At 49.0% G+C, this 11,003-nt stretch overlaps 1 protein-coding gene across 1 annotated transcript in view; it reads left to right on the top strand.

Annotated features, from left to right (window-relative positions):
* Positions 1-55: 55 nt before the first annotated feature.
* LOC119271858 (isoaspartyl peptidase/L-asparaginase-like) overlaps positions 56-11,003 on the top strand; it is a 36,433-nt gene continuing 25,485 nt past the window's right edge. The window contains exon 1 of the mRNA XM_037553517.1: positions 56-152. Coding sequence (XP_037409414.1) covers positions 56-152 — 97 coding nt within the window. The remainder of the gene's footprint in view (positions 153-11,003) is intronic.

The raw sequence follows: 11,003 nt of genomic DNA, 5'->3' as shown, positions 1-11,003 counted from the left end.
GAAGGAGGACGCTGACGGTGGCACGTCTGGTTCCCCGGGAGGTAGGTTCGATGCCATGGCACCTGGTTTGGGCCAGCATGTCCAAGCACGCGGCGCTCCTGGGGCTTCCAGAGGGAGGCAGCGCGTAGGTCTTATTATTCACGACCAGGAAGGTTTGGCCGGCGGCGGCGCAATATGGGAAGTATGGCACAGATAAAGAGGGGAGGAGAAGAATTGGAAGACTACCCTAGATAAAGAGGGAGATGAAAGGAACGACCAGACCAAGAGGCAGGAATCAGTGCGACGGTGGAAAAGTCAGACGTTTCATTTCGTTGTAGAAGAAAAAAAGGAATTGCCTTGTGCAGAATTAAAGGCGTGTTGGATGGCCAGTAAGGCTGGTCATAGTGAGGAGTAACTTAGACTAGTGTTATATGCGACATTAGTTTAAGTTACTACCTTCATAATACAAAGTAACATACTAGTAGTATCATAGATGACTTCATTTATTAGCTCACAGACTCATCTTGTCTTGGAAAGTGTTATGTTACAGTAACATATTATGTTACCACCTCTCATTAATTACTTGCCACATAAGTAAAAATTTCTCGAAGTGCGCTATGTTACGGACGAGGATTTAGAGCTCTCGGGTGCTCCGCACCCCTATACGTACAATACCAGGAACAAAAATACCGAGAAATTTGAATTTTTTTTTGGGATTTTGGGATATCAAACATGGGTTCCTGATGCACTTCCGTCTGAAATTTGGTGAAAAAATACCAGGAAACGTATTTGTAGCAAAGAAGACAAAAAATTCCTATGTATAGCAAAACACCGTTTGGGTACATTTTTTCCGGGTAGTAATTCCTTCGCCACGGATACGCTTTTGGGTATTTTTTTCGCGAAATTTCACACGGAAGTAGATTGGGAAACCAGGTTTGACATCCCGAAAATTTGGATTTTTTTTGATTTTCTGAGAATTTTTTATGAATATTTTTCGTGTAGGGGTGCGGAGCACCCGAGAGCTCCTGTGTATTTTCCGCTATGTTACTAGCTAAGTTACTCCCACTATGACTAGACTAAGCCTGCAGCGATAACATTTAGCGGTGACGTGGCTTCACCATAGGTGAGGTAAATCAGAAGAATTGCTGACATGGCTAGATGATGATGTGGACGGGTTTCATGCTGAGAGAATAGGAAGAAGTGGGGAGCAACTTCTTAAAAATGGTAGATTCAGTATACAACTTTTATATGTCAATTTCTCCACGAACAGGACAATCCTGTAAGATCGTAAGCGTTCCTACTCCCTCGAGGGGAGCCGCATTCAGTTTATATTGATGTTGGCCGAAGCCTGCCTTGGCGTACAAGGTGAAAGAGATACAAGAGTTTGAATAGAACAAGAGATAAGGGAAGAGGTTGAGATTACAATGACATATTCTAACACCCTTCCTTAATCTCAAGCATCCTAAATTAAGACTACTCTTGAACTCTTCAAATGGTCTTGCTGGTAATGCCTTTATAAAACCATCTGCCACTTGATCCTTGGAGGGGATAAACCGTATCTCAAGTTTTTTTGCCGCAACTCTTTCTCGCACAAAGTGAAAAACAATTTTTATGTGCTTTGTCCTTGTATGAAACACTGGATTTGCAGACAAGTATGTTGCTCCTAAGTTATCACACCATAAACATGAGATACGATTTTTCTTTATCCCCAATTCCTTAAGAAGTGATTCAACTCAAATGATTTCAGCAGTTGCATTTTCCAAAGACTTGTATTCAGCTTCTGTGCTTGACCGTGACACAGTGGCTTGCTTTCTAGCACTCCAAGAAATAAGATTAGACCCAAAGAATACTGCAAAGCCTCCACTTGACCTTCTGTCATCACTACATCATGCCCAGTTAGCATCAGGAAATGCACTCACAAGAGAGGAATTAGACCGTTTGAAATGAAGTCATGCACCCATAGTATGCTTCACATATCTTACAATCCTCTTGACAGCTGACCAATGTGGAGAAGTAGGATGAATGTAGATATTGACAAACCTTGTTGACAACAAATGAGATATCTGGATGTGTGAGAGTTAGATATTGTAATGCTCCCACAATACTCCTATACCTTGTGCTCTCCTCCTCTTGAAGTGGCTCACCTTCATATGCTGAGAGTTTTTCTAAGGAAGACAAAATGTGTAGGCACTGGCTTGCAATTCTTCATTCCCATGCGAGACAGAAGCTCAACAATGTATTTTTCCTGATTCAACACAATACCATCTTGAGTTTTCTTGACTTCAATACCTAGGAAGAAATGCAAATCACCTAGGTCCTTCAAGGAAAACTCTGAACTCAAATCATGTAGGAGAGCATTAGTAGCATTTTGTGAAGAACTTGCAACTATGATGTCATCAACATATATAAGCACAAAAATGACTACCCCTGCCTTGTCATAAATAAACAAGGATGTATCAGCCTTGGAAGCAATGAAGCCAAGATATTTTAACTGTAGGCTCAATCTGGAGTACCATGCTCTGGGTGCTTGTTTTAAACCATAGAGTGCTTTGTCAAGCTTGCAAGCATAATGTGGTAGTGAGGGAGTCCTGGATAGGGGGTGTTCGGGTAGCCAGACTATACCTTTAGCCGGACTCTAGGACTATGAAGATACAAGATTGAAGACTTCGTCCCGTGTCCGGATGGGACTTTCCTTGGCGTGGAAGGCAAGCTTGGCGATGCGAATATTCAAGATCTCCTACTGTCGTGGTTCTAAGCCTGACAGTAGAGTGGGGGGTAGGTATGGAGAGGCAAGGTCCTAGCTATGGAGAGGTTGTAAACACAAGGGATGTACGAGTTCAGGCCCTTCTCGGAAGAAGTAATAGCCCTACGTCTCGGAGCCCGGAGGCGGTCGAGTGGATTATGAGTATATGAGTTACAAGGTGCCAAACCCTTTGACCTGTGGAGGGGGGTGGCTTATATAGAGTGCGCCAGGACCCCAGCCAGCCCACGTAGGAGAGGGTTTAAGGTGAGTTAAGTCCGGGGTGTTACTGGTAACGCCCCACATAAAGTGTCTTTACTATCATAAAGTCTACTTAATTACAGGCCGTTGCAATGCAGAGTGCCTCTTGACCTTCTGGTGGTCGAGTGAGTCTTTGTGGTCGAGTCCTTCAAGTCAGTCGAGTGAGTCCCTCGTTGGTCGAATGGAAGGTGACCACTTCCAAGGGTGTCCTTGAGAAAGGTACTTAGATCAGGTCTGTGACCCTACCCTAGGTACATGACCCCATCATTAGCCCCCGAATGGATTGAGGCTTCGAGTGAGGAAGGAGTTGATGTTGTTTCCGATTAACCTTTGCACACTGGTCGTGCGTTGTTCTGGACCAAAGAATCTCTTCGTTGATAGTGAGCAACTTGTCTTCGGTCGACTCGATCCATTCTCTTCTTTCGTCGAGTGATCTTTCGGGCTTCGACAATCTCCGAGCGACGGATCGCAGGAAACCCAGCGTCTGACAGACCGATCTGCCGTTCGCGGATTCCGCGGGATGCGAAATTTGGGGAAGCGCGCGAAGCGGAGCGGACCGCGGCGTTCGGCTGGGACGGGACAGAGACACCTCGATCTCCGCGCCACTTTCTTCGCCATGTAACCCGCCTGCATAACTGTTCCTGGATATGATTAGATCGACCGGGCCCACCTGTCATCCACTCGGAAGGGACCTTATAAATGCTCCAGGCGAGGGTTTTTGTACTGTGCCTCAGTATTCTCCCTCCCTGCTTCCTTCGTCTCCGCCCAGCGCGCTCGCTCTCGCCTCCGCACAACTTCCCCTCGCGCATCTCACCGGCAACCATGGCCAAGGAGAGACGGCGGCGCTGGAACGCGCGAAGAAGGCGTTGGCGACGGAGAAGGCGAAGGGGAGATCCACCAGCCGCGGCGGGTCTTCGTCCAGATCCCGCCTGCCGAAGGGCTGGGTCCAAGGAGATTGGATCCAGTCGACCATCACAGAGAAAGATCTCCTCGACATGGCCAACGAGGGCTTGATCCCCCATGGAGCTGCGAGGCTTCCGGGGAAGGAGTGGCAGCCCCAGCCAGAAGAGGGTGAGTGCGTGCTCTTGGCCACCCATGTTGATCGTGGATTTTCTTTGCCGCCGAGTATTTTCTTCCGTGGCTTCTTGAACTTCTTTGGAGCGCAGCTCCACCACTTTACCCCAAATTCTATCGCCTATCTTGCTGCGTTCGTGTCCATGTGTGAGGGTTTTCTGGGTTGTCGACCGCACTGGGGCTTGTTCAAGCATATATTCACGTGTCGCTCTCAGACCGTGAAGAAGGCGAGCCCAGGCGACGAAAGAACCCGAGTCGTCCAAATGTGTGGGGGCCTGGGGATCCAGGTGAGGAATAAGAGCACCTTCCCGCCCATGACCTTCCCCGAGTCAGTCAGAGGCTGGCAGTCGACCTGGTTCTACTGCCAGGACCAGTCGACGCCGGGGCAGTCGAGTGGACTCCCTCAGTTTACCATGGACCGAGTGAACAAGCCCTCCTCTCTAAAGTTGATCCCGGAGGAGAAAGCTGACGTGAAGATGTTGATGGAGCGCGTGGTGCAGTTGGTTCGGGAGGGAGTGATGGGCATGGATCTCCTGGAGGTCTTCCTTAGGCGTCGAATCCAGCCCCTTCAGTTCCGGAGCCACTGCATGTGGTTGTACTGTGGGACTGAAGACGAGACTCGAGTCCATCCAGAAGCAGTCGACGATGTCACTCTGGAAAGATGGATGGCCGCCGTTACCGGAAACAAGGATAACCCACGCGGAGCCAGAAGGATTCCTCCACTCGACCGCAACAGCGATCCAAACAAGGTATGTCTGCTCTGCTCTCCATTGTGTTCTTGTCATATTCGTTTCTGTTTATCCTGCCGACTGGTCGATTGATCCTTGTCTTGATATCTACCAGGCCCTCACCGAGCTGTACTCGATGCCCAATGGGGCACAAGCTCCGACTGAGGAGGGTGAGGCGAGTGGGGGCGAGAGCCAGGAGGAGGAGGAATGGGACTCGGACGTTGCTGAGGATGATGATGACGATGATGATGATGACGGTGATGAAGATGACGTTGAAGACGAGGAAGAAGAGGAGGAGGAGGTCGTACCACCGCGCTCAGAAAGGCGGTCGAAGCTTGTCCACGACCCTTCGACTGAACGTGGCAAGGGGGTTGCGACCGTTGCTCAGTCGACCAAGCGCCCTCGGACCACCTCTCCGGTGCCGACTGAAAAGGCGCCGAAGCAGCCCAGGGCGGCCCCGTCGAAGCCGATCAAGCTCCTGCCGAAGATGAAGGTGTCCATCCCCACCATATCAGGGTAATCGTGCTACTTAAGTCTTCTTATTTTGTGTGAACTTTGTCTCTGGTTGACGCTGAAGTTAGTCGACTGATTCTTTGGAGTTGCAGTGCTGCTACTTCTGAGACCTCAGCCCAGGCTGATGACCATGAGATGGAGGACGCAGCAACTTCAAAACCAGGTACTATATTCTTAACGCCGTTTTTAGTCGACTGACTCGCGATCTCTGATCCTGATTCTTCTCCGTAGCTCCACCCAATGCTGTTATCAATCTCCCTGATGATGATGAGGATGAGGAACCGCTGAAGCACAGAAGGAGTAGGAAAGCGTCCGCCAGCAAGGTGCCCCAGGATGTGACGGCGCCTGAGATTCTGATTGCGGAGGAAGAGAACACCACTCGACACACGGTGTCCTTCGCAGATCCACTGACGAGTGCTCAGCAGCCCTCCCTCTTCACGGCGCACCACGTCCCAGAGGACCAAGCTGGCGCGGCGAAGGAGGCGATACGCCAGGCAGGAATCATGATGGAGCAGTTGAAGACCATCCGGGATGCGAGCCAGGTAGCTTATGACGCCAGTTCTGCCCTCCAAAGCAATGTTCAGGTCAGTCGACCACCGTTTGTTCTGTTAGGATATGCTACCAAAAACTTTTCCTTTCCAGAATTTATAGTAGTCACCCACTGGGTGTGTCGATTAAACTCCGTGTTAGCGGGGGCACGCTGAGTGCACCCGCTGGGTGTAGTCCCCAAGGCTAAGGTCGACTGCTGGCAGTCGGCCTTAGGCTTTATAATTTCAGTCTTTCTATCATTGGACCAAGTCGACTGGATTTCGCAAACCGGTGGGGGCACGCTGAGTGCACCCACTGGGTGTAGTCTCCAAGGCTAGGGTCGACTGCTGGCAGTCGGCCTTAGGCTTTATGATGTCAATCTTTCTGTCAGTCGACTATGTCGACTGGATTTCACAAACCAGTGGGGGCACGCTGAGTGCACCCACTGGGTGTAGTCCCCGAGACTGTGGTCGACTGCTTGCAGTTGATTACAGTCTTAAAGAATACATCTCTTTTTTTTTGAGGTCGACTGTCGACTCTATCTTCAACAGGATTAGTGGGGGCACGCTGAGTGCACCCACTGGGTGTAGTCCCCGAGACTACGGTCGAATGCTTGTATTCGGCTGTAGTCTTAGAAACGTGTGATTTTTCCTTTTTCACTCGGAAGTGAATTATATTTGACATTTAGTCGATTGGTTCTTCGCAGAACTCCTGTGATCTTGTGGGTCGCTACTCTGAGCTGGAAAACAAGCAAACTCAACTCGAGCTGAGCTTGAAGCTGGTTCAGGAGAAGCTGACGAAGGCAAAGGATGAGACCGAAGGTATGTTTGGTGAGACCCTGACGACTGCTTTTCCCCTTGCTTGTTTCAAAATATGATCTTGCTGTAACTTGCAGGTAAGGTAAGGGAGGCCCAACAGAAGAAAGACCTCGAACTAGCTGAGAAGATCAAGCTTGCTGACGAGAAGTTAGCTTCAGTCACCAAGCTTGAACAAGACAATACCAATCTGAAAGCTGCTCTTGGGATCGCCAACAAGGAGGTCAGTCGACTGAAAACTGATAAAGCTGCCCTGACCGACCAAGTTAGTAAGTTGACTGGGAAGAAAAATGATCTGGAGGCCTTCCTGAGTGGTCTTGCCAAGAAGCTGTTTCTTATGCTTGAAGGTAAACCTCTATGCTCGGCAAACATTTCCAATTGTGGTTTTTCCATTCGACCATCCCCTTGACTCAGTGATCATCCTTGCAGAATTTTGCCAAAACTTTGAAGAAGAAACTAGCCGGCTGGAGCCAAACCTCGACCCCGTCAATTCTCTGGTGAATGACGAAGTTGCCATGGATGTTTTCCGACTGGAGTCTCGTGTTGCAGCTGTCGTGGACTATCTCGCAAGGCTGAAGGCCGCCACATCTCGCATCGACTCGATGCTCTGGCCTGGGGAGACACTTCAGAATGACCTTGAGTCGTTGATGGCTCGCTTGAACACGATCCCTGGTCGAGTGCAGGAATGGAAGAAGTCCTCGGCTCGGTGCGGTGCAGATGTTGCTCTCTGTCTGGCCCGAGTCCACTGCAAAGATGCGCGAGAAGAGAAGCTGGCGGCCCTCCGGGTGACCAACACCAAGAAACACGACTTCAGGTCCTTTATGGAAACTTTCCTTGCGGCTGCCACTCGGATCGCCGACGGAATTGACCTTGATGAGTTTGTTGCACCTTCCAGCCCTCCACAGTAGGGGTAAAAAACTTCTTCTAGCTCGACGCTTTAAATTTGCCTCGGTATGCCGAGTGGAATTGTAACTGATAAACCTTAATGGGCTTAACGCCTGAGCACTTTTGGTTCCTTTAGATATCGATTCAAACTTGAATTTGGTGCTTGAATACGATTGCTTTTGGCTCGAAATGTCTTTTGCAGGTTCAAAGCAAGGCGCCTTTACTGCAATCGACTTATTCTTTAGTCCACTTAGGCGAGCACTGGGCTGTGACACTCCAAAATTTTTACTTTGGTTTTCAGCAAAAATTTTGTGGTTTTTGAAAAGAGGCCATTTAAAATTTTTCCAGAAAACCTTCCTCTTAAGAGACTTTCTTTTCTTTGGCAAGGTTTTTATTCTGGCTTCAAACTTTGGTGTTTGACCTTTTGAAACTTCTTCTCTGTTGGTTCTCTCTCTAAATTATTTTAGGGAGTTTAATCTTTTTCTTTAAAAAAAAAAGAAACTCCATGAAATTTGGGATTTTCATATCTTGGAACCACCATGACTTGGCATTCTTGCCCATGTGGTAAAACCCCTCCAAAACCTCCCCTACAACTTGTGATCAACCTAAATTCTCTGTCCCAACTAATCCAAACTGGTTTTGGATTTTTATTCCAATTATTTTTCCCTCAATTCAATTCTGAAAATTATTTGGAGCCTGAGAGATTTTCAAAGCAAGTGCCCTATTGCATTTGAGTTTTGATCTCAAACCAATTCTCCTGGATTGTCCTTTGAACCCACAACCCAGAACCATCTTGATCCACTCCTCCTCTTTTCAAATTTTTCAAAATTCAGTCTCTGCAAGTTTGGACCAGATTTGCCAAATTTGGTGAAATTCATATCTACACTCCTCCAAAAATTCCACCAAAATTCAGGCAGCCTATTTGAGCAACGAGAAGCCACCCCACCAAAAATCAGCTCAAGGAAAAATCACCAGAGGCCAATTTCATTCGGTCGAACACCTTGTGGGCACTGTTACTGTTCAGTGTTCAGAAATTCAGTTTAGTGTCATCTTCAGTTTCCACAGTTTCAGTCACGCGGCCACAGTGCACTTGGCACGTTGCTCGCGGCCTCGTTTGCTTGTCCGAAGCTTCACACGCGCACTTGGCGCGACCCTGGCGTCGGTGGCGCCCTGGCCCACCTGCGCCAGCGTGTCTTGCGGCGGCCGGCTCCCCGTAACGGCCGACAGGGAGGAGAACGGCGGCGCAACGCCGTTCGGCACCGCCCAAATCTTCTGGTGGCTCCGCGTGGCCTTCTCCGTGCCAGCGCACGCATGCGGCACCGTCGCCGTGGCGCAGCACGCACGGAGAGCGCTCTCTGCCGCCGACGGGCCCGCGCCACCCCGTTTCGTCGAGCTCGACCCAAACGCCCAAACCCCGGCCAGCTTAGCACAAAAATGGACCCGTTGAACCTCCGTGATGATGCTCGACCCCCTAACCACCCCGACCGAGCACTGCGCCACCGTAATCGCTCGCCGGAAATCTCCGTTCACGGCAACCGCCTCGGACCGCCTATATAAAGGGGTCCTGAGCTCACTCTCGTGCACGCAGCACCCCCACTACTCACCAACACCCCGCCAGGCCATTGGAAGGACCTCGAGGAGGTCTCCTTCCCCGGCTCTGGCCACCCCGATCCGCCTCGGCCTCCAGCTCGATTCACTTCGATGAGGCCACCTCCGGCGCCCAAACCTCGTCCGTAGCCCTCTCTTGCACCCAGTAGTCTAACCCCCACCTCAATTTAATCTTTGCAGCCCTCTCCGACGAGCTCCATCCACGCCCGAACCACCGTCCGCCGGAGTTGAGACCGCCGTCGACGTGCTGCTCACCGGCGACCAACACCACCACCCACCGTTGCGGAAGGACACGGTGAGCACATTGGTAAACTCTGATCCCCATGCCTCGCCGTGGATCGCCGCCGGCGACCATAGCAGCTCTCGGGCGCCGACGAGCCTCGTCCCTCCCATTTGAAATTTAAACATGACAAGTGGGACCCGCTGTCAGCCTCTCTGTCCTTTCTAAACGAAGCGTTATCTGAAAACGCCTTCTGCCAAATACGTTTTCTCTTCGGGCTGGCGTAATCGCTACCGAAGCGTTTTCTGCTTTTATAAACTAGCCCCTGGAAATCTTCTGTTTCATTACAGATAAGTCCCTGGACAAAAACCCTTATAACTTTTAGTCAGAAAAGTATTTTTGATTGATTCTTTTTCTGTTCTCTTTAAAATTTTGTTTAGTTTTTTATCAGATTTATTTGAAAAATATTTGGTTTACCTTCTGTGCTCTCCTTGGTATTTACGTTAGCGCATATATCTTCTTTAAATGTAGATACCGAAGGAGGTGACGGAGCCGCGATCTTCACCGAGCTAGGCTCCGACTACTCTGAACCAGGCAAGCATGTTTGAACTTTTGATATGATGAGTGTCTTGGCATGTTTTGCATTTAGTTAGTTTCATGGCATGCCGGTGAGTATACCGATGAAAGTTATTTTATGTGATAATGAGGTAAGTGAGTTCGATGATCCATACGTGGATGAATGTGAATATGAATTGCCATGTGTTGGCATGAGGATGGGTACGACGGCAGTGTTGTAGCATGCCAGTCTTATGCCAGACTATGTGACTTCAGTGTCAAACCATATCGGTCCAGTACCTATCATTTCCTTCCTTGTACTACCACATGTTTTCCGCAAGGAATATGGTTTAGTAAGTTCCAAACCGCTTTCATGGTACACACCAAAGAGGAGAGGCCGTGATGATGGTTCCATGGCCCTGGATTAAAGCCAGTCATCCGGTCAGGGGGCATGGGTGTTTCCGGTTGGGACCGAGAGGGGGGCACCCCTTAGAGCGCGCGTATATAAATTTGATCCCATGCTATTCGAGATTGTGATCTCCCCGTCTCAAAAGTTTTTCTTGGACGATGACTAGGGTGATTCCTAGCATCGAGAGGTAGGATGGGTGTGTACCGGTTAGCTGTGTTTTCTTCTGAAATACCGTAAACGGAACTAGTCCTTCGTGACTACGGAAATCCATTGACTGTGGAAAAATTTTTGTACAAACTCTGCAGAGTCATATATTCCTCCAAATCATCTCTTCCATGTCAAGTTTCGTTCCTTCTTATCCTAATCAATTGTCAGCTTTGATGACAGAGACTCCGGTGAATCGCATGAGTGCTAAGTCCGGTTAAATGATCACTCCTGTGGATGGACTAACCCGTTTGTTTTCATGAATTGAATGTTTATTATGAGTATTATTTACTTGTGAATAAAAGCCCTTTCTGCGATGTCGCTCAGACGTCCGACTGTGGCATTTCTTTTTAAAGCCCTTTTTGCGATGTCGCTCAGACGTCCGACTGTGGCATTTCTTTTAAAGCCCTTTATGTGATGTCGCTCAGACGTCCGACTGTGGCATTTCTTTTTTTTAAAGCCCTTTCTGCGATGTCGCTCAGAC

This window comes from Triticum dicoccoides, chromosome 3A (genome assembly GCF_002162155.2).
Source record: "Triticum dicoccoides isolate Atlit2015 ecotype Zavitan chromosome 3A, WEW_v2.0, whole genome shotgun sequence".
NCBI classification, from domain to species: domain Eukaryota; kingdom Viridiplantae; phylum Streptophyta; class Magnoliopsida; order Poales; family Poaceae; genus Triticum; species Triticum dicoccoides.
The sequence above is the reverse complement of the archived record's forward strand: the minus strand, read 5'-3'. Positions and strand labels throughout refer to the sequence as shown.